At 60.5% G+C, this 22,374-nt stretch overlaps 1 protein-coding gene across 6 annotated transcripts in view; it reads left to right on the top strand.

The window, feature by feature from the left end:
- The window catches only part of KCNT1 (potassium sodium-activated channel subfamily T member 1), a 79,892-nt gene that overhangs the window by 895 nt on the left and 56,623 nt on the right, over window positions 1-22,374 (top strand). For 4 of the 6 annotated variants that reach the window (XM_050759745.1, XM_050759747.1, XM_050759746.1 and 1 more), the window contains exon 1: window positions 21,525-21,679. The exons of the other annotated variants lie outside the window; for them this stretch is intronic. In XM_050759745.1, coding sequence (XP_050615702.1) covers window positions 21,525-21,679 — 155 coding nt within the window. Of the gene's footprint in view, window positions 1-21,524; window positions 21,680-22,374 lie in introns of those variants that run through there. 6 annotated transcript variants of the gene reach the window in all.

Genomic DNA, 22,374 nt, shown 5'->3' on the forward strand with positions numbered 1-22,374 from the left:
TAAACACCCAGCACTTTAGCTCTGCCAGGCTCCGGGGAGGCGCTTTTTTGCCCGCAAGCGAAGGCGAGTGCTCTGAGGACACACGTGGGGCTGGAGCCCGCGGGGGCTTCAGGTCAGGAACCGCTCCCTTTCCAGGGTTGGCGCTGTCACTGTCTCCAGGGCTCCATCACCGCCCAGCCCTGGGCTTAGCTAGCAAATCCACAGTGTCCTCCAACAACGCAGTTATTCAGGTTAGCACACACCAGCCAGGCTGGTCCCAGGGTGGCGTGCGTGGCTGGGAGGCTGTCCTGCCCCCTAGGATCCACACAAAGCTTCCCTAGGCCGAATCCGTGGACTCAACATTTTTCTAAGCTAGCACCAGCCCCTCAGGTGCCTGCTCAGCTGGGACTTGGCTAATTCTTGAAAACAGCAGCCCTGGGAGATCCTTCCGATACTGGGCAGGAAGTGGTGTCCATCCCCCTAATGGTGCCTGGGGCTCCCGGATGACTCAATAACGCCTGTGGCTGTGGTTGATCTAATTGTAATGCCGTATTCCTGAGTGTTCAGAAGTGGACAGCAGAGATTTTTGCTATCTGCCTAGAGAGAACCATCCCCATCCCTGCGAGAGGAGAAGCGGGCATGGGATATCACAGTGAGTCCCTGATCCTGGGTGTGGTTTTTTAAAATCGTGGTAAAATACATAAAACAGAATTTACCATTAGTGACATTTAGTACACATTGTGCCACCCTCACCACTGTAATTCGGGAACATTTGTATACCCTAGAAGGAAGCTCCTTACCACTGGGACTCACTCCCCAAATGCTCCCTTATCCCCCAGCCCCTGGCAGCCGCCGATTTGCATTCCAGTGGCCTTGGCGTGCTGTGCCCAGCGGCCGCATGGGTTGTGTGCCAATGGTGTTAGGGGGTGGACCGCCAGATGTGTGTGGCTGTGTGTGTGCTAGCTGGTGCGTTGCTGTGGGTCCTCTCCAGGAAAGGCCTGTGGGGTACAGGGCATCTGTGCCACCCTACAAGTGCCCTGCTCTCTCTGGTTGGAAATGAAGTATACAGTGAGGTTCTATTGGAGAGAGAGTGGCCAGGGGTGTAGAGCATCAGGGCTGTGTGGTCACCGTACCTGTCCTGTGACACTGTCCCTCAAGATGGCCTCAGATGATGTGCTGCATACCTTTCCTCGTGTGTGAAGGATGGAAGGGGACCTGGCCCTGTGGTGTTGGTGTCTGTAGGACGGGAGGGAGGGGACCTGGCCCTCTGGTGTTGGTGTCTATAGGACAGGAGGGGAGGGGACCTGGCCCTGTGGTGTTGGTGTCTATAGGACAGGAGGGAGGGGACCTGGCCCTGTGGTGTTCGGTCTATAGGACAGGAGGGGAGGGCACCTCGCCCTCTGGTGTTGGTGTCTGTAGGACAGGAGGGAGGGGACCTGGCCCTCTCGTGTTGGTGTCTATAGGACAGGAGGGGAGGGGACCTGGCCCTGTGGTGTTCGGTCTATAGGACAGGAGGGGAGGGGACCTGGCCCTTTGGTGTTCGGTCTATAGGACGGGAGGGGAGGGGACCTGGCCCTGTGGTGTTCGGTCTATAGGACGGGAGGGAGGGGACCTGGCCCTGTGGTGTTCGGTCTATAGGACAGGAGGGGAGGGGACCTGGCCCTTTGGTGTTCGGTCTATAGGACGGGAGGGGAGGGGACCTGGCCCTGTGGTGTTCGGTCTATAGGACGGGAGGGAGGGGACCTGGCCCTGTGGTGTTCGGTCTATACGACGGGAGGGAGGGGACCTGGCCCTGTGGTGTTCGGTCTATACGACGGGAGGGAGGGGACCTGGCCCTGTGGTGTTCAGTCTATATGACGGGAGGGAGGGGACCTGGCCCTGTGGTGTTCGGTCTATAGGACGGGAGGGAGGGGACCTGGCCCTGTGGTGTTCGGTCTATACGACGGGAGGGAGGGGACCTGGCCCTGTGGTGTTCGGTCTATATGACGGGAGGGAGGGGACCTGGCCCTGTGGTGTTCGGTCTATATGACAGGAGGGAGGGGACCTGGCCCTGTGGTGTTCGGTCTATAGGACAGGAGGGAGGGGACCTGGCCCTGTGGTGTTCAGTCTATACGACAGGAGGGAGGGGGACCTGGCCCTGTGGTGTTCGGTCTATAGGACGGGAGGGAGGGGACCTGGCCCTGTGGTGTTCGGTCTATAGGACGGGAGGGTAGGGGACCTGGCCCTGTGGTGTTCGGTCTATACGACGGGAGGGGAGGGGACCTGGCCCTGTGGTGTTCGGTCTATAGGACAGGAGGGAGGGGACCTGGCCCTGTGGTGTTGGTGTCTATAGCAGGAGACAAGGAGGGGACTTAGCTTCCTTCTGAGAGTGGTTTCCCACTTCTCATCCCTGAGAGGAAACCTGGGCCTGGTAGAGATGGTGGCCTTGGGCAGCACGAGATCCGGAAGGTGGGGGTCTGCTGGTCGGCTGGTCTCCAGCCCAGTTCCCAGCAGCTCTGCCCGGCTCGCCGTGGAGGCTGTGGGGGCTGGTGAGGTTGGCTGGGCACAGTACAGGAGTAGGCAGCCTTCTGGGGACGCGGGGGCAAGTGAGTTGGGGGCTCCTGCCTGAGTCACCTGCCAACTCACCAGCCGCCCTCTGTACAGCTGAACCCATTCCTCACACGGACTCAGGTCTTCCTGAGAAATTGCCTCGACTGGATGTAGGAGAGGGTGCCCTAGAGGCCTGGGAGCCTGGAGAACCCCCACTTCCCCCACCCAGGAATGGTAGCTCCTTGGTCTCAGCAGCAGCCTGGGGGCCTCTCCTCTTAAAGGCAGCTCAGGGAGCCCGGCCTGAAGGGTTTCTCTTCCCTCAAACCTTCTTTGCCCAAAGGTGCCTGCTTCGGCCTCCATGGCAGGGTTGGGTGAGTCTGGCCTGGCCTCTCTCATGACCCCCGATGCTGGAATGGGTGGGCAGCAATGAGGGAAGTCAGGATGCTGTCAGGGGTCCTGAGGTCACCCAAGCCCTCTCCTATCCATAAGGACACACACGTGGGGACCCCGGCCCCTGGCTCTGTGGAAAACCCAAGCTGATCTGGAGGAGGGGATCGGCCGCTTGGAGGACCCGTCCGGGTGCTTCGGGTGGGATCTGATGCCTCTACCTGCCATTAGAACCCACCCCATCTCTCATTATCTTCCTCCTCATCCCTAGTGCCTGTGCCTTCCCCCTCCTGGAGTGGAGATGGGGGGGATCGTCTGCCTGGCCTGGTGGGACCCCCTTCATGTGTACCGCAGTGACTCACAGGGGCTGTGTGAGGTGGGAGGACGTGCTTATCTGAATGTGGGACGGAGCGCAGGCGGGGGTCTGGAGGCCATGGGGGCCCAGGTCTGAGAGGGCTGAGCCCAGCAAGACCTGCCTGCCAGCTCTGGGCAAGAGAGCCCTTAGGTGGAGGGGAGGGGACACTGGGATGGGGTCCTGGGCTGCGGATGGAAGGGCTGGTATGCCCGGACATGGCAGCAGAGGTTCCGCCCGGGCCCCTGAGGGACCAGCGTGGTGGCCTTTGCCATGGCGGTGTCTCAGGTCTGGGTAAGGTGGAAGTGCCGCTTGGCCTGTCTCTGCACCGAGGAAGAGGCTGGGGGGCAGGGAGACCCAACCACCAGCACAGGGCAGGTGCACTGTGGGGGCTCAGCACAGACCGGCACCCCTCACGCCCTCCCTGTTTCCACCCCGGGGCAGGCTCTGTGAGGGGAGCGGGTGCTGCTGCCAACCCCTGGCAGGCTGTGAGCGAGCAGGTGGGCGGGCAGGACTCGGGCTTCCTGTTCGCCCAGGGAGTAGAGCCTCTGGCAGTGAGTCACTGCAGCCTCCGTCGCCTGTGGCCTTGGGCAGGGAAGAGCCCGGCTGGCCACGTGGGCAGAGGAGGCTGTACTGCTGGGCAGGCCGCTCCCAGGGGGGATGACCCAGCCCGTCAGTACCGCCCAGTGGGGGAAGTGGGCAGAGTTGGGAGCTCACTGATGAGGTCCTGGGTAGACCCTCACCACTGCCTACCAGATGGTGTCTTGGGTGCTCCCGGGGAGCAGCATTCAGCCACAGTCCACCTGGGCCTGGGCTCTGGAGCCCCTTGAGCCACGCTGAGAGTCTCACTGCCCCTCTGCCTGGGAGCCTGGGGGCAGCTAATGGAGGCCCTGGCCCTCCCAGCCAGAGCCAGCTCTTGAGAGTATCCCAGAAGCCTAAGTGAGCGTCACGGCCCTTGGAGGACACAGACTTGGGCTCTTCTTCTGCAGCGGGGTTAACAGCCCCCAAAGGGCAGCTTGAGGAGCCAACGGGACAGGGGCTGCCTGAGGGCTTGGATCCTGGCGGTGCCCCCGAGCTGGGCCCTGGGCATCTTGTGCAGACCCTGGTTTGTGGCGGTGGAGGTGCAGCTTCCATCCTGCCCTGCACTGAGGCTCGGGAAGATGCTGTGTATGTCGGGGGATGCATGCTTTGGGGACACTTGGGGCCGTCACACCACAGGCCCATCTCCAAAGGGGCAGATTCCAGACAAGGAGTCCCAGTGGGGAGGGATGGGACAGGCGCTGCCCCCCGCCATGCTGCACCAGGACCCAGCCCACCGGGGCCACTGAAGCCACCACTGGAGGGGACGTCGGGGTCGCCAACACTCCCAGGCACTAAGCACAGGCCAGGCAGGACATGAGAGGTGCCAGGAAGGCCCTGCTCACTGGCTGGGGCTCCCGGCAGGCAAGAGGAAACTTCGTCCCTGAGCATGGCCAGGGCCACTGCCTTGGCTCCTTGGGCCACCCCAGGCTGAGCCCAGCACACCCCACCATGGGGCCCAGGCACCAGGGTCACCTGGGAAGGGAGCGGCCGCCTTGCCGGGGAAAGGCCAGCCTGAGTGCAGGCCTCCCGGGGTCAGAACACTGCCCCAGAGGGGCCTGACCAGGCTGTTTTCTTAGCTCCTCTGACAACAGATAACGGAACTTGACTTGGTTCTCTGGAGTTGAGCAACACCAAATATTTTTTCACACAACAAGCTGAGAAGTGGACCACAAACAGGGCCCAGCATTGCTGGGAACACGGGGCAGCGGGCCTGCGTGGAGGATGGACCCCTGCCGGCCCCACAGGCAGCAACTGTGGACAGGCCAGGCAGGTCCAGCAGGGACCCGGAGGTGGCCTCGCAGGAGCAGGGATGGGTGCAGAAGGAGGGGGCAGCCCTGGCCCTGCTGGATGCACCCCTTCCATTCACGCGACCCTACCCCACAGTGAATCCGGCTGCCCCATAGGAACAGGGTGGCTGGAGACAAAGAGAGGCTCCTCTCACAGGGTAAAGGCCCCACCAGGCTTCCAAGCAGCAGTTGAGGTGAGGATGTCTCTAGAACAGCCCCGCCCTCCCAGCACTCATCTGTCATCCTTAATAACTGAACAATTTCCCAGCTGGTCAGGGAAGTGCCTGAGCCCCGGGTGACTGGGTGTCCTGAGGGCCTCCTAGAATCATCCCTCCTGCAAAGAACCTGGGATTGCATAAGTGCCCTCCTGCTGCCCAGCCCTCCCGGCTCCATCATCTCTTTCTGTCCCCTCCCCACCCCTATCATCCTGCCCTCACCCACCGGCCCAGCCCCTGCTGAAGAAGCAGGGGGCCCCGGCAGCCTTTCTCCGGAGGGAGCTTTTCTCCGCTTCTCCGGGGCCCAGGGGCGGGGGTCCTGCCTGCACCCCCACCCCCACCTGCTCTCTGAAGGCCACTCTGAGACCCTGAGCTGAGAAGGCAGGTCTGGGCCCCGGAGCCAGACCTAGCTGCCTGAAGGGCACTGAGCCCAAAGTTTCTGCGTGAAGGTGTGAGTGGCCTGGGCAGGACCTGGGGCACAAGTCGGCTCTCCTTTGGGGGTGCTCTGGGGAAGCTGGGGCTGGGCCGCGCCTGCCTTAGGGCCCCAGGTCCCCATGTGACAGACTCAGGTGTAGCTGGAGCTTTGAAACAGAGAGGACAGTCAGGAGGAAGGGTGTGGCCAGGCCTGATCCAAAGGGGAGGGTGGGGCATGGGGGACACACGGCCGAGCCCGAGGGGCAGTGGTGGTTTAGGGGCAGCGGTGGTGGTTTAGGGGCAGTGGTGGTTTAGGGGCAGCGGTGGTGGTTTAGGGGCAGTGGTGGTTTAGGGGCAGTGGTGGTGGTTTAGGGGCAGTGGTGGTGGTTTAGGGGCAGCGGTGGTGGTTTAGGGGCAGTGGTGGTTTAGGGGCAGCGGTGGTGGTTTAGGGGCAGCGGTGGTTTAGGGGCAGCGGTGGTTTAGGGGCAGCGGTGGTGGTTTAGGGGCAGCGGTGGTGGTTTAGGGGCAGCGGTGATTTAGGGGCAGCGGTGGTGGTTTAGGGGCAGCGGTGGTTTAGGGGCAGCGGTGGTGGTTTAGGGGCAGCGGTGGTTTAGGGGCAGCGGTGGTTTAGGGGCAGCGGTGGTGGTTTAGGGGCAGCGGTGGTTTAGGGGCAGCGGTGGTGGTTTAGGGGCAGCAGTGGTTTAGGGGCAGCGGTGGTTTAGGGGCAGCGGTGGTGGTTTAGGGGCAGCGGTGGTTTAGGGGCAGCGGTGGTTTAGGGGCAGCGGTGGTGGTTTAGGGGCAGCGGTGGTTTAGGGGCAGCGGTGGTGGTTTAGGGGCAGCGGTGGTTTATGGGCAGCGGTGGTTTAGGGGCAGCGGTGGTGGTTTAGGGGCAGCGGTGGTTTAGGGGCAGCGGTGGTTTAGGGGCAGCGGTGGTGGTTTAGGGGCAGCAGTGGTTTAGGGGCAGCGGTGGTTTAGGGGCAGCGGTGGTGGTTTAGGGGCAGCGGTGGTTTAGGGGCAGCGGTGGTTTAGGGGCAGCGGTGGTGGTTTAGGGGCAGCAGTGGTGGTTTAGGGGCAGCAGTGGTGGTTTAGGGGCAGCAGAGGTTTAGGGGCAGCGGTGGTTTAGGGGCAGCGGTGGTTTAGGGGCAGCGGTGGTGGTTTAGGGGCAGCGGTGGTTTAGGGGCAGCGGTGGTTTAGGGGCAGCGGTGGTGGTTTAGGGGCAGCAGTGGTGGTTTAGGGGCAGCAGTGGTGGTTTAGGGGCAGCAGAGGTTTAGGGGCAGCGGTGGTTTAGGGGCAGTGGTGGTTTAGGGGCAGTGAAGGCTCAAGGAGGAGTCAGGGAGCCATGCAGGGTGAGGGCTGCGGTGAGAGAGGCCTGGAGCTGGGTTTGGGAAGCGTGACCCCTGGACTGGGGGACCCCCAGAAGGGGCTAAAGTGGCCCAAAACACTTTCGGCCTGAGCTGCTGGGCCGGCCCCAGTCTCGAAGCCACTCGGCTCCAGCACCGGCCCCCTGGCGTGCCTCCTGCCCAGAGCTGCTGAGCTCAGGGAAACGCCAGCCCGCTCATTCCCCGGGGTGGCGGAGTGGAGGAGGTTATATTTAACATTCTGTCCGGGGCCATCCTGCTGTGTGCAGGCGTGCTGATAGGGCAGGGAAGGGCCCGGTGGGATCCCAGTCCTGCCCCTGGCCCTTCTCGCCCTGGGGCCCTTTCCAGAGCAAACACCCACAGGCTTGGGAGGACACGGCCGGCCTGAGAAACAGCCTTGGCCAGGCTGGTGGGGCCCAGACAGGCTGGGGTCTCCTGGCCAGGGGAGGGTGCCGGCCATGCACGTACCAGGAGCCATTCCCAGAGCCGGGGGTCCGCCCGTCTGTTTTTCCTGGACACCCTTGGTCTGCCACCTGAACGACTGAGTCAAGGTCTGGTTTAGTGGAGCAGGAAAGGCCCAGGATGGTTTCTGAAAGTTCTGGCAGGTTCCACGTGCTTTACGGTGTCCTGAGTGAGTGAAATGCTTGTCATGATTTTTCCAGTCCCTTTCCAGCTCAGGGATGGTTTGCCTGTGTCACCCCCACTCGACTGTGGACAGGGCTGGAGGCCAGGCCTGCTCACCCTTGTCCCCTGGGCTCCCTACCAGGAAGCAGGGTCCTGGAAGGTGGGCCCGAGTCAGGGTGGGGGAAGGTGACACCTCTGCTGTGGAGACTGTGGCCCCTGGGGTGGGCTGCCCCTTCCTCCTAGCCCTGTCCCTCCCTCCGACCGTGGGTTCCAGGGACTTGGGTCGCCTCCAGCCCTGGGTGGCCAAGGAGTGGGCAAGATCAACAGGAGGGCCAGAGGCCCACAGAGGCCGTCGGTGACCAGGGCCCACCACATGTGAGTGGTGTCTTGTGGGGCATCACCTACCTGCAGAGGGATGGAGGAGGGTCTGTGATACCCCTGGGCCCAGGGCTGGCTCAGTTCTTGGGAACGAGGCGGCACATCGGACAGTGCCTTTGCATCTTTATGACTTAAGAGCGGGGGACTCTGGCTCCTCCAACCACAGCCCAGGAATATCCAGGGAGACCCCTGAGAGGGCAAATCCCACATCCCCGGGGGCTGCATCCCCCATCCCACCCCTGAGGCTGGCACAACGGGACACACGGCTTCGTCACCAAGCCCATGTCCCAGGGACTCATGTGCGTGACACAAAATGAAATTCCTCCCGAATTAGCGTGAAGCAGAACACAGATGCCCAGTGGGAGGGGCTGGCATCCTCCGCGTCAGGAAGCCACCATCCGTTTGGGCTTCAGGTTGTAATTCCCAGTGCGCTCCCTCCAGTGTTCCGTTTCCATCATCCGGCGCGTCCAGCTGAAATGGAACGGGTGTAAGTGTGTTTACGCCTCGTCTCAGTCTTCCCAGCTGCTATGGAAAAGCACCACAGACCCGGCAGCCTCAGCAACAGAGGTCTATTTCTCAGTTCTGGAGGCTGGAAGCCCAGGATCGAGGTGCCGGCAGACCGGGCTCCCGGTGAGAGCAGGTCCCAGGCTTGCGTATAACATCTTCTCGCTGCGGCCCTTGGGGCAGAGAACACAGGCTCTCTGCTCTCCTCTTGTGGGGCACTGATCCCATCCCGAGGTCCCACTCTCATGACCTGGTCTAAGCCTAATCACCTCCCGAAGGACCTGTCTCTAAATACCGTCCCCCTCAAGGGTGGGGGCTTCAACAAGGGGATCTGAGGGGACACAATTCAGTCTGGAGCAGACTTGGAGGGAAAGAAGGGGATGCTGCAAAAGACTTCATGGGAAACCCTCTGGGGTGTTAAGTTGCACTTTTTTTTTTTTTTTTTTTGAGACGGAGTCTCGCTCTGTCGCCCAGGCTGGAGTGCAGTGGCGCGATCTCGGCTCACTGAAAGCTCCGCCTCCCGGGTTTACATCATTCTCCTGCCTCAGCCTCCCGAGTAGCTGGGACTATACAGGCTCCCGCCACCACGCCCGGCTAATTTTTTTTTGTATTTTTAGTAGAGACGGGGTTTCACCATGTTAGCCAGGATGGTCTCAATCTCCTGACCTCGTGACCCGCCCGCCTCGGTCTCCCAAAGTGCTGGGATTACAGGCGTGAGCCACCGCGCCTGGCTAAGTTGCACTTTCATTTCAAATTCCTTAAACTTCAAGGGCATCTGCCAGGTCTCTGGAGAGAGCCTCCTGCGTGCAGCTTCCCTCTCCTCCCCAGTGCTCGTCAGGTCCTTCCCTGCTGTCCCCCGCTAGCCTCGGGCCACTGTGTGAGTGAAGGCCGAGGCCACGCTGCCTGTGCTTCCCCAGCACTCGGTGACGGGCGTGGCTCTCCAAGGCGGTGAACTTGCAGAGCGCAGGAAACTGGGGGCTGCAGAGCTCGCCTGCAGGGCAGCACCGCAGAGGCCTGGCAGGGTGGGTGAGCTGTCCTGTGACCTGTCACCCCTCCACCAGGTCTGAAAAGCAAAAGCATTGGTGGGGTGTCAGGAGTTCAGTTGTACCTAGAAATCGTCCTGCATCCTGTTCCAGGAGGTATCGTCCATCTTGGGGTCAGCACGGAGTGCCGTCGGCATGAACAGGGCCGGCGCCGGCATCCACTGCCATTGCCCAAGGCTGGGCTCCGCAGGGTGGCAGGCGGGGAGGAGAGGCTGCTGCTCCCTGGCGGGACGTTCTTGTGCACCACGTGAGCGTGCGGCTCCCGAAGGGGCATTTTGTGCCTGTGCGACCGACAGCCGTGCCCGCAGGTCTGCTGCATGGCTGTGTCTACACAGGGCCTGCTGTCTCCAGAAGGACCCCGGAGCTCGGGGGGCCTCAGAGCCCTGTCAGTAGGAAGGGTCCCTGGCTCTCCTGGTGGGTGTCTGGAGCATCGAGGGCTGTCCCGGGAAGTGCCCTGTCCCAGGGACCTTGTTCCTGACGATTCTGCCAGTCCGGCAAGTCCATCAGAGGCGTCACCGCCTTCAGTGCTGGGCCACCCCTCGGGGCTTACAGGCCTGGCGTCCGGCTGTCCCCGGCCCAGCACAGGTGCCTCATGTCCTTAGACACCCCCTCCTCCATCCAGTCTGAGAGCCATGGCTCAGGGCAGCCCTGTCCCAGACCAGCGTCCGCTCTCCTGAGGGTGCTGTGGGCTGGGGAGGCCCAGGTATTCCTGCCACCTTCGCGCTGAGCCTGTCCGGGAAGCTCCAAGCCCCCCTCCCAGCGCTCCTGCTTTCCCCTCTGAGGTTTTATCCATCGTGGGCCCCTGAATAAGAGCTGACTGTGGGATCCAGGCTCAGAGGCTCAAGAGGCACGGGGGGAGGGCACCAAGGGCCTCGAAGTCCAGGTCAGCCTCGGGGCCAGGCCTCCAGGGGCCTCAACTTCGTGTCCTCCCTATGGGGTGCTCTTCATCCCCAGAAGCCAGGCTGGGGGTGGCTCAGGGGGCACTATCTGCACAGGTGGGGGCAGCCGTGGGCCGGTAGAGACAGCAGGCCCTGCGTGCACTCCCATCCTGAGCCCCCGATCCTCAAAAAAGAGTGAAGGCAGTGCCCAGGGAAGCACAGGCCAACGGGGGCAGGCACAGCCTTGTGGGGGCCAGAGAACCAGGTCCTCGCCTGCAGGATCCAGGCAGGCCGGCGCTCAGCAAGGGGCGTGGCCGGTCTGCCTGTTCCTTCCTCCACGTATGCAGTCATTCATTCATTCAGTCGTGCAGTCATTCAGTCATTCATTCATACAGAGGTCGAGTTGAGTGTCTGCTGTAGGCACCAGATTCAGCAAATACAAACACAGGATGCCGGGTTAAATACGACTGTCAGATAAACAGTGAATCATTTCCCAGTGGAAGTGTATCCCATCCAATATCAGGGACGTGCTTACACAGAAGACGATTATTTTTCATCTGACATTGAAACCTCACCAGGTGTGTCGTGTAGTTCATCGGGATCCCTAGCTCCTGCCGGGTCGGCTGGGCTGAGATGAGAGAGTATGAGGCTCCCTGCACCAGGCTGGGCTGCCCTGAGAGGCCCGACCTGCAGGCCCCGGCCACCCACCTGGATTGGAGCTTCCTCTGCCCAACCAGAGCCTGGGCTCCTGCAGGCACAGATGGGACCCCCATCCCTGGCTTCAAGGATGACCCTGAACCTTCCCTCCAGCAGACAACAGATCTGACAGGGCCATCCCTCCTGGGCTCCCGCGTGTGATCCTGAGGGTAATCAGGATCTGGGGGACTGTCCCTGCCCCTCCCAGGAGGCAGCTGCATGGGGGTCATGTGGTGGACACATGACAAACCCAGCCCAGGATCCCTTGGTGGCTCAATGGCCCAACCCCCTCCCTGCACAGACAGGAAAACGGAGTCCTAAGAAGGGCGGGGCCTGTCGAGGGCCACACAGCTGCCTGGGGGCTCCTCAGGAGGAGGGTCTGTGGAGAGTACTCCAGGCCCCCTGTAGTGTTTGAACAGGGCCTCCGAAAGATTCCTGTCCTCCCAGAACCCCACAATGTGGCTTATGTAGAAGCAGCGTCTTTGTAGATGTGATTAGTTGAGGATCTCAGGGTGAGGCCATTCTGGACCGAGGGTGGTCCCAGATCCAGTGACTGGTGTCCTTATACGAAGAGAAGGAACAAACCCAGAGACACAGAGAAGCCACGCAGGGACAGACGCAGAGATGAGAGTGACGCTGCCACGAGCCCAGGGCCACCGGGAGCTGGAGGTGGCGGAGGACCCCCTACGCCTGTGGGGAAGGGTGGACCTGCCGGCACCAGGATTTTGGATTCTGGTCTCCAGAACGGAGAGAAGAGACCTCTGCAGTTTGGGGCACTCAGTTTATGGTATTGAGCCCCGGACACCGGGTGCAGGGGTCACTCTGGGGCAGCACTAAAGCCGGGGGGCCCCAGGGGCCACTAAGGAGGTTCTCACGTGGGGCTGTGGCTGCCCTTGCTGGGTTTGGGACCCTCAGCCAGGTCCAGGTGGACAGAGTCTGTTTCCAACACAGCCCCGTCCTTTTACTGGGCGGTTTGCCTGGGCGTGTCCTAAGTTGAGGGAATATATGCTGGAAAGCAGAAATGCCGGAAAAGAGGGCCTGTCCCACCCGCCCTGGGAGCCCAGGTCTGGCAGGAGGGACCGCCTGGGCGATAGGGGTCTGGGGAGGAAGAGGGGTGGGTGGGCAGCAGCCTCCCAGCCACCACCCAGGAGCCACAGCTGTGGGGACTTGGGACCTGCTGCGCGGGCTCTAAAGAGGCCAGCGAGGGAAAGATGTTGCAGTACGGAGGCCATCCTGGCCTGAAACGCAGTCACGAGGTCCTTAAAGGAGGGCAGCAAAGAGGATTAAAATGGTAATGTTTGTGTTATGCGGCGTATTTTACTACAAAAACAAGCTTGCCTTAAGAAAACTCAAAAAAGGAAAGGATGAACGCAGGCAGAAGGAGATGGCCGTGTGAAGGTGGGGGCACAGACTGGAGTGATGTGGCCACTGCCAACCGGTGCCTGGAGTTCCCAGGAGGAGGAGGCACAAAGGACCTTCCCTAGAGCCTCCCCAAGGAAGCGGAGCCTTGTGACACTGGATTTCAGCCCAGGGACACTGATGTCCAACTCTGGCCTCCAGAACTGTTGCTTCAAGCCCCCCGCTGTGGTACTTGGTTATGGCAGCCCCAGGACATCCTGACACCAGGAAATCCCATCGTTGTTTGGAGGGAGAACGTCGGGGCAGACTCACCTGGTGTCTATGTGGGGTGGAAAACAGCCAGCGGCCAAGCCACCCCCAGGCCCCTCCTTGGGAAGTGAGACCCCCACAGCCCTCACTGAGGATGTAGCAGCCACCCACGGCCTGCCAGGGAAGCCCAGATTTCACAAGGCCCCAGTTAGGTCTCCAAAGACTCACGCCCTGTGCCGGGGGGGAAAGAAAGGGGGAGGCGTCTCCCCACAACGCAGGGAGGCCAAGACCACGCCCACAGAGGGGCAGAGTGCCGGGGGCCGGAGAGTGAGGGCCGCAGCCACGGGCTGGGAAGGGGAGAGGGCTGGGCAGGGGTCCTGGGAGAGGGGCGGTCCAAGTCCATCTTGGAGAGACGTCTCCCCAGCAGCCCTGGCATGTCCTCACCAGCTGGTGTGTTCAATCCAGGAATGTTGTGTCCGGTCTGGTTATGATGATTCACAAACCCCTTTTTAATCTGGAGCAGCTCCCACCAGGCGGGCCCCCCAGGATTTCCCACCCTACCCCCGGGATTGTGAATCTGAGACATCACACCAGGATCGTCACGTGACGTGGTGTTCGGGATTGAATTGTGTCCCCCAAGATTTATATATCAAAGCCGCAACCCGTGGTACCTTAGAATATGACTGTATTTGGAAATTGGTTCTTTAGAGGCAATTAAGGTGAAATGAGGTCATTCCGTCGGGTCCTAATTCAACAGGACTAAGACCCCTCCTTACACAAAGGAGGAATGGGGAGACAGGTATACACAGGAGATACAATTAAGTTTGCTGATCAGTCGAATTTGAATTAATCAAAGGGCGATTTTCCGAGTAGGCTGCATCTACTCACACGTGCCCTCTGAAAGCAGCATTTCCTCTGGCTGGTAGTGGAAGAGTGAAGTGACTGGAGGCAGCAGGGAACTGAACACATCCTTGCTTGCTTTAGAGATGAGGGCATACGCCAAGGAAGGAGGCAGCCCTCGGGAACTGAGAACAAGCTTCTGCTGGCGGCCAGCAAGAAAGGGGGTCCTCTGTCCCACAAGTGCAGGAGGGGATTCCGCAGATGGCAGGAATGAGCCTGGGAACAGATTCCCGCTGAGCTCCAGACGCGGGCCCAGCCCTGCGGATGCCTGGATCTCAGCCTCACGGGACCCTCAGCAGAAAACCAAGCTCAGCTGTGCGCGGACGTCTACCCTACAGAACTGAGAAGTGGTAAGTGGGTGCTGCTGTAAGCTTCCAGGCTGGTGGTGGTTCGTTACGCAACAGAGGTAGCACATACACCAGGCCCCGCGTCCTGCAGAAGGTTCCACCATCTGCATGTGTCCAGTGGCCTCTCTGTGGGTGGTTCAGCTTGTTCTGCCTCCAGTATTTTTTGCAAAGTGGAAGTTGGGTCTGCAGGCCCGCTGGAAGAGCTTACTTGATCGAGGATGGAAAATGTTGCAGGTGCCCTTGGTGTCTGCGTGTGGCCTCGGGTCCTGGTCACCCGTGTCAAAGATGGCCCGCTGGACCTGCTGGGGCCAGCCCAACCCCACCACTGGGCAGGAACTTCCCCCAGTCACCTCAAGGTGGCCTGTGGCTTTGCGAGCACCCAGTGCCTGCTCTGTGGCTCTTGGCCCCCTCTGAAGGCCTGTGCCCAAGTCCACCCTTCTGCTGGGGCCTGGGAGGTACTGGCTGCCTTTTTGTCTTCCTCCCTCCATCAGCATTACCCACATTCTCCTCTGCACTGTGCTGGTCCTTCATCCATGGGAGCTGTGCACCCCCAAATATAATTCCTGCCGGAAACACCCTCGATCCTTTCTCTTTAATGACAGATTTTCACAGTAAGGCAGTGTTGAATTGCAACCTCTAGTGGTGACAACAAGGAGAGGGGTTCCCTGACTCCCCATTCAGAGCATCAGGTGCGGAGCCCTGGAGTTCCGTGGACCTGCCATGTGTGCTGGGCCAAATAATGCTCCCCTGAAGGTGTCCACGTCCTGATCCCAGAAACCTGACTATGTTACCACGTGCGGCGAGGGAGACCACACGCGGCTAGGGGGATTAGCAGATGTGATGAAGTGGAGGGCCTTGAAGGTGGGTAATTACCGTGCATGATCTGGGTGAGCCAAGATCATCACAGATTCCTAGGGGAGGGAGGCAGAGGCTCAGAGTCGCCGGAGAAGGAGATGAGCGGCGCAAGCAAGGACGGAGCGATGGGAGGAGGGACCCAGCCGGGGATGGTGTCGCTGGAAGCTGAAAAAGGCAAGGAAATGGACTCCTTCTTGGGGCTCCAGAAGGAGCCAGCCCTGCCGGCACTTTGGGCTTGGGATTTCTGACCTCCAGGACTGTGTGCTTAAAACATTTGTGTTGTCCGGGTGCAGTGGCTCATACCTAAAATCTTAGCACTTTGCGAGGCTGAGGCAGGCAGATCCCTGGAGCTCAGGAGTTCCAGACCAGCCTGGGCAACATGGCAAAACCCCGTCTCTACAAAAATATACAAAAATTAGTCGAGCATGGTGGTGTATGCCTGTAGTTCCAGCTGCTTGGGAGGCTGAGGCAGGAGGATCACTTGAGCCCAGGAGGTCCAGGCTGCAGTGAGCTATGTTCATGCCACTGCACTCCAGCCTGGGCAACAAAGTGAGATCCTGTCTCAAGGTTAAAAAAAAAAAAAAAAAAAGTGTGGTTTAGCAATTGAATTTGTGGTCATTTATAACCATAGCAGCAGGAAGCCCATACACCATGTCTAAATCATTGTCCCTCTGAGATCCCACTGTCTCTACTTTGACCAATGGGAGCCCTTCCCACTGGCTTCTGTACCCTTGGACATGACCCCATGCCTCTTTGCAACTTCCTTGTTCTCTAGCAAAACTAGATTTTCCACACTCTCGAACCTTCTCTGCCCTGAAGTCAGTCATTCTCTGGGGATGGGTCTTTCAGTGCAGCTTGCATTAGAATCTCAGTCGCCTGGCGTGTCTTCATTTCGGATTACAGTGTCCTGCGTACCCACAATGTTACTAATTTTATCATCGTTTTTACTCCACCAAGGTTTAAATGCTTACCTGTTCTATAACCATATTTTGCGTAATTCTCTAATGCTCCGTAGCCACTTCAGTGGGTTTCCCGCTGCCCACCCACCCTTTCATACGGCCTCTTCATGCTGGAATTCTCTTTGGTATTTCTTTTAGCAGCTTCATTTCATGTTTGAGGTGGCTGTGGTGGTTTTTCTCCCAACAAGGGCGTCTGCATTTGTGCCGCGTTCTGTCACATTCCTTTGCATTGGAGGATATCACCCCTGTGTCTCCAGACTCGAATGACATTTTGGCTGGGTATAATAGTCCTAGACCTCATTTTTCCCCGTTAGAACTTGATCAACATGGGACCATCATCCTCTGGTGCTTAGTCCATTGCAGAAGATCTGCAGCCAGCTCACTTCACCCCCTTCGTGGTGACTCACTGGTTCTGTCTTGGGCACTTGCAGAATCTTCTTTACCCTCAGCTCAGGAGGTAGAGTAGGATCCATATCTAGGTGGAAGGCATCCTGCGTCTTGTTTTCCTGGGACTCTGTGCACAGTTCTTTCTTTGCTTTGTCATCACATATCTAAATACTTTTCAAATATACATATATATATATAGAGAGAGAGAGAGAAAGACAGAGAGAGACAGAGACAGACAGAGAGAGTGTCTCACTCTGTCACGCAGGCTGGAGTGCAGTGGCGTGATATTTCAGCTCACTGCAACCTCCACCTCCCGGGTTCAAGTGAGTATCCTGCCTCAGCCTCCCCAGTAGCTGGGATTACAGGTGCCCACCACCACACCCAGCTAATTTTTGTATTTTTAGTAGAGACGAGGTTTCACCATGTTGGTCACGCTGGTGTTGAACTCCTGACCTCAGGTGATCTGCCCGCCTCAGCCTCCCAAAGTGCTGAGATTACAGGCATGAGCCACCACACCCGGCTTCAAATATATTTTATTTATTTATTTATTTTTTTTTTTGAGACTGAGTCTGGCTCTGTCGCCCAGGCTGGAGTGCAGTGGCCGGATCTCAGCTCACTGCAAGCTCCGCCTCCCGGGTTTACGCCATTCTCCTGCTTCAGCCTCCCGAGTAGCTGGGACCACAGGCGCCCACCACTTCGCCCGGCTAGTTTTTTGTATTTTTTAGTAGAGATGGGGTTTCACCGTGTTAGCCAGGATGGTCTCGATCTCCTGACCTCGTGATCCGCCCGTCTCGGCCTCCCAAAGTGCTGGGATTACAGGCTTGAGCCACCGCGCCCGGCCCAAATATATTTTAAATACCAAAAACTGGTTGAGGCTTCTACCCAGGGGCACAAGCAATTCTCCAGTGAAAGGATCCTCGACGCTTCCTCCGGTGCCTGGATCTTGTTGTGCCTTCGCTGTGCTGGTCAGAGCCGGCTGTCTGTGTTGGTAATCCGATTTCAGCCATGCCTTTCCTGTTCCTCCTGGCTTGGGTTCATTGAGTCGTAACTGTATGGCGTGTGGGCTCTGCACTTGCTTCTGGAGTCCTGCGGTCTACCTCTCTGCCACTGGCTGCTGAGATGAATGGGCTCATCTCATCTTCGAGTGCGGCTTCCATTGCACCTTGTCCCTATCAAGTTGACCCAGTGCCCAAATTCCTCCTGGGGAACTTCCTTCTTCTCTGGGTTTTATTTTTGGCCGGGTTCTTTGCCTGCTGAAGTCCATTCTCTCTCTCTCTCTCTTTCTCTCATTCTCTCTCTCTCTTTTCTCTTTTCTTTTTTCTCCTTTCCTTCCTTTCCTTCTTCCTTCCCTCCTTCCTGGGGCTCCATGCCCTTCTCCCGCTGAGGGGCAATCAAGAAGTCTCACCTCAGTCCAAGGGTCAAGCCTGGTGTCTCCCCAGTTAGACAGTGACCAAAGTTAGGATACACCCCTTGGTTGCCTCCTGATGGGGGCTAAGGGTGAGGATTCCTGGCACTCCCAGTTTGGACTCAGAAGATGGGACCAGTGTGGGGAGCAGCACCACCTGTACCTCCTCTGTGACTCCCCTGGACACTCTCCAGGAGGTCTGTGACGCTGGCTTGCCCTCTCCTTGTCAGCTCTAAGTCATTCATCTCCAGTTCTTACTATGCTTGCTCATTGTCCTGGGTTGGGAAGGCTCCTGGTGCAGCCCTCACACCTGCCCCCACACCTGCCCCCCCAACTGCACCCCATACCTGCCCCTGCACCTGCCCCCACAATTGCCCTCACACCTGCCCCCCACACCTGCCCTCGCACCTTCCCCCACACCTGCCCCCACACCTGCCCCGCACCTGCCCCCACACCTCCCCGACACCTGCCCTCACACCTGCCCCCACACCTCCCCGACACCTGCCCTCACACCTGCCCCCACACCTTCCCCTGCACCTGCCCTCACACCTGCCCTCACACCTTCCCCCACACCTGCCCCCACACCTGCCTTTGCACCTGCCCCTACATCTCCCCCGACACCTGTCTTCACACCTGTAGATGTCACACTGCCCAGTCCTGCAGTCCTGTCCCACTTGGCCGGTTTCAGGCTGCACCACTCCACCGAGGTGACCCCAGCTGGTTTGGGGCTTCATATCCCACTGCTGAGCCAGAGACCCAGATGGGTCTCAGACTGGCAGCCCCCCGTAGCACCAGGCGTGGATGCACACCCACGAGATGTCACCTGGCAGGCACTTTGAGAATGTCCAGAATAGGTGTCAAAATCCACCCCCAACCTGCTGCTTTTGTCTTCCCCACCTTGGGGTGTCGCCACCTGCCCGTTCCCCCCTCTCCCCGCCAGCCTGGGTGCTGTCCCTCCCCCCAGTCCTTCAGGAAGTCTAGCCAGTGCCACCTTCAAAACACACTTTGGGTCCACCTGGTCCCCTGTCCTCTGTCCAGCCCGCAGTCCCACTCAGCTTGCAGTAGGCGAAGCGAGGCCCCGCCCTCCCCGCAGGGCTGCTTGGACACATGTTTGAACCACAGCGTCTGCGTGCTCCCTAAAAGGGCAGTTATTTATTCCTGAGTTTCCGGGATGTCTGCCCCTGTGTAGCCATGGGGTCGAGTCTGTCCAGGCTCCATGGGAGCGGAAAGTGCTGGGGACACCTCAAGGCTCACATGGCTCTGTGGACCCTGAGCCTGGGGCCCCAGCCCACCCTCCCCACCTCACCTGGCTCTGGCCGTGTGCCCTGCACCCGTCCTGGTGCCCTGAGGCCAGGAAAGGGGGCTTCTGGGACCACTGCTCGATGCCGAAGGGATTGTCCTCCCCACATGGGAATCATCTCACTGGACTTCCTGTGACAAGTGTAGACAGTCATTTCAACGTAAATCAAACTTCAGACGTGGTGCCGCAGCAAGTTGCAAAGGTCCTCCTCCCCTCCCCCACCCCAGGCTGCACCTGCTGCAGCTGGCTGTGGGCACTCCACGGACACCACCACACAGACATTCTCTTGTCACCTAACTCTGATCCTGTACTTCAAAGGCCACGAGTAAGTGAAGATCCACTGCACTCTCGAAAAGCAGGAACCTCCTGCCTGCACTGAGCTGGCTTCGGAGGAGCAGCTGGGCCTCCTGGTGCCAACACCTCCCAGCTGTTACCTGCCTGTCACCTGGGCGAGTCACCTGGAGCCGCGTCTGTGACATGGAAGGGAATGATTACAAAAGCCACATCATGTGAGATGGGCAGGCCCAGCCAGGCATCTGGGGCGGACCAGGGCTGCAAACGCACAGCACTGCATCATGGAGCAGCCGCCCAGGGTGGGAGCGCGCATTTGCCACCGTGTAAGGCTTCCCCCGGCACTGTGGTAGGCTGTGGGTTTATGCCCAGGGAATGTAAGCGAACCATTTCTGTGTGAAACCACAGCATCCACAGCCCAGACACGCTCCCTCCCAGCTTCCTCCCCGCTCCAGGGTGACCACGTATGGGCAGCCCTGATGTCCATCAGGCCCTTTGTGCGGTCATGGCGCCGTGAAGGGTCCTGCAGGCGGCGCCCAGGGGTGGTGCGGGGGCTGTGTTTACACACAGCACAGCGTGGGTCTTACTCAGCAACGTGCCCAGGAGAAGCGCCCAGCCTCATTCTTCACAGCCGCTCTGGGGCACTCCGCAGGAGGGGTGAAGGAGGCTTCCATCTGCTGCTGCTGCCCAACACCAGGGGCTGGCAGAGGGTCCTCATGCTTTGCAGGTACAAACAGCGCTTTCCCCTGGGGCAGACCTGAGCCACGACAGGCAGCCAGTGCACAGGAGTGTGTGCCCAGACCACACACAGTGGCTTTTCAAAGGATTTTTGCTTACTCAGCCACATCGGGGAGGGCACTCAGGCAGGTATCCAGAGTGCCAGTGACTTGGTCATTTTCTGAGCACGATGGCGGCTCAGGGTTTGGACCCCCAGAGGGAGCAGGGCCCTGTGCCTCGGCCTCCCTCGAGCAGCCCAGCCCTCCCTCAGCATGGGTGCTAAAGAAATGGAAGCCCACGCTGCCTGTCACGGACCTGCGGCTGGACTTTTACCCCACCCCATCTGCGTCGGCCACCCAGTCCCCTGTGGCATGGGTGCATGGAGGCCTAGTGAGGTCAGAAACGGTCCTGCCAAGGGTGGGGGGATTCAGGGTGGGGGAACGGGCAGCTGGCTCCGGGAGGGCTTCTGGTGTGAGTGTGGGGCAGGCCGGCCCACTCCCTCAGCTGGAGTTGGTGCTGTCTGGGGGTCCTAGACCCACCTTCCTCCCACAGGCCTCTGTACTCGCTGGGCCCTGACTGTTGGTTCAGGGGAGAAACAGAGAAACAGAGGCAGACCCCTGGCATGCAAGCACTCCAGGTCTGGGGTCAGAGTGTGGGCGGGTCCTGAGGGCCCTGCCACCTGGCACTGCTGAGGACCAGTGTGCATCTGACAGCCTCCTGCCTCCACTGAGCTGGCTTCGGAGGAGCAGCCGGGCCTCCCGGTGCCAACACCTCCCGGCTATTACCTGCCTGTCACCTGGGCGAGTCACCTGGAGCCGTGTCTGTGACACGGAAGGGAATGGTTACAAAAGCCACATCATGTGAGATGTGCAGGTCCAGCCAGGCATCTGGAGCAGACCAGGGCTGCAAATGCACAGGTGGGATCTGTGCCCCATGCCCAGCCTGGCATACAGACACCATCCCAGAGTGCCCCCGTGGGCTGTTCCCTGACAGCTTTGGAGGTAGGAAGTGGGGGGTGAGGACCCTGGTGTGGACAGGCAAACTCAGCTGTCACCCCCCTGGCCGGGGTACTACACTCACCCCACACCAGGGCTGGGAGCCAGGGATGGGCACAGCTTGGGCAGGCCATCCTGAGCGCCAGGCCTGGTCCGCAGGCCGGCTGGAGGGCCGTGGCTTGGACCCTGCCAAGCGGGATGCCGGCTCCTCTCCAGCACCTGCCGCCCGGGGTGGGCGCCCTCGTGGCTCCTCCCCGCCCCCCCGTGCGCGACTGTCATTGTTACCATTGCTTGGCTTCTGCCAAAGCAGCCGCAGGACCGCCGGGTGCTTGAACCTTCTCCATGGGGCGTCCTGGCGGTGGTTTGAGCCTGGCGGTCCTCGCCGTCCTCCCCAGCCCCCCAGCCCCGGCTCCCGGCCGTTCCACTGCGCGGCGGCGGGGAGGGCGCGGCGCGAGCTGAGATGGTTCCGCCCGGCGCCGCCCCCGCCGCCCGCCGCCCGCCGCCAGCCGCCCGCCGCGCCGAGCGCTCCCGCAGGATGGCGCGGGCCAAGCTGCCGCGCTCGCCGTCCGAGGGCAAGGCGGGCCCGGGGGGCGCCCCAGCCGGCGCCGCGGCCCCCGAGGAGCCGCACGGGCTCAGTCCGCTGCTGCCGGCCCGCGGCGGGGGCTCCGTGGGCAGCGACGTGGGCCAGAGGTAGGGGCGCGCGGGCCTGGGACCCCGCTTGGCAAATCGTGCTTGCATCCTGCTTGAGCTGCGCTGGCTGGGCTGCACCTGCGTTGCCTGCAGCCCGGGGAAGGGGGGAGGCCAGGGTCTCCCCTCGTAAGCCCGCCACAGCGCCCTGCTTCCTGCTGTGTCTCCAGCCTTTGGGAGCCTGCGGGACCCCCACTCCCTCTACTTAGCGGCTGAGCACGGCGGGGCTGCAGGTGAGACTGCAGGGGAGGGAGGAAGTGGACCCGGCTCTGTGCCAGGCACTGGGGACCCCTGCCCGAGCCCTGTCCCACAGGAGCCGCGATCTTGTTGGTGCCAGCCCCACTTTGGGGGAGACAGGGCCGGCATCTGTGTCCCCACCCCAGAGGTGAGTGAGGCTGAAGCCTGCACAGCAGATCGGGGCTGGGACACAGGGCTCAGGCTGCCCGAGGAACCCCGCTGTGGGGTATGCCTGGTCTGGTGTCTGGTGCCTGTGGCAGGTGGGGTGCAGGAGGCTGTCCTCTGGGGATGGTTGGGCAGGTGGAGCAGCGCCTACCCCTCCTCGGCCCTTCTGCAAGCTCAGGGTGGGACGCAGCACCCCCATTTCACGGATGAGGACACCGAGGCCTCATCTGCAGCAGCAAATTCCTAGCCAGCACCTTTCCCGTGCCAGGAGCCATTCTAGATGCTGCGGGGGAAAT

This window comes from Macaca thibetana, chromosome 15, assembly GCF_024542745.1.
Source record: "Macaca thibetana thibetana isolate TM-01 chromosome 15, ASM2454274v1, whole genome shotgun sequence".
Taxonomy (NCBI): Eukaryota; Metazoa; Chordata; class Mammalia; order Primates; family Cercopithecidae; genus Macaca; species Macaca thibetana.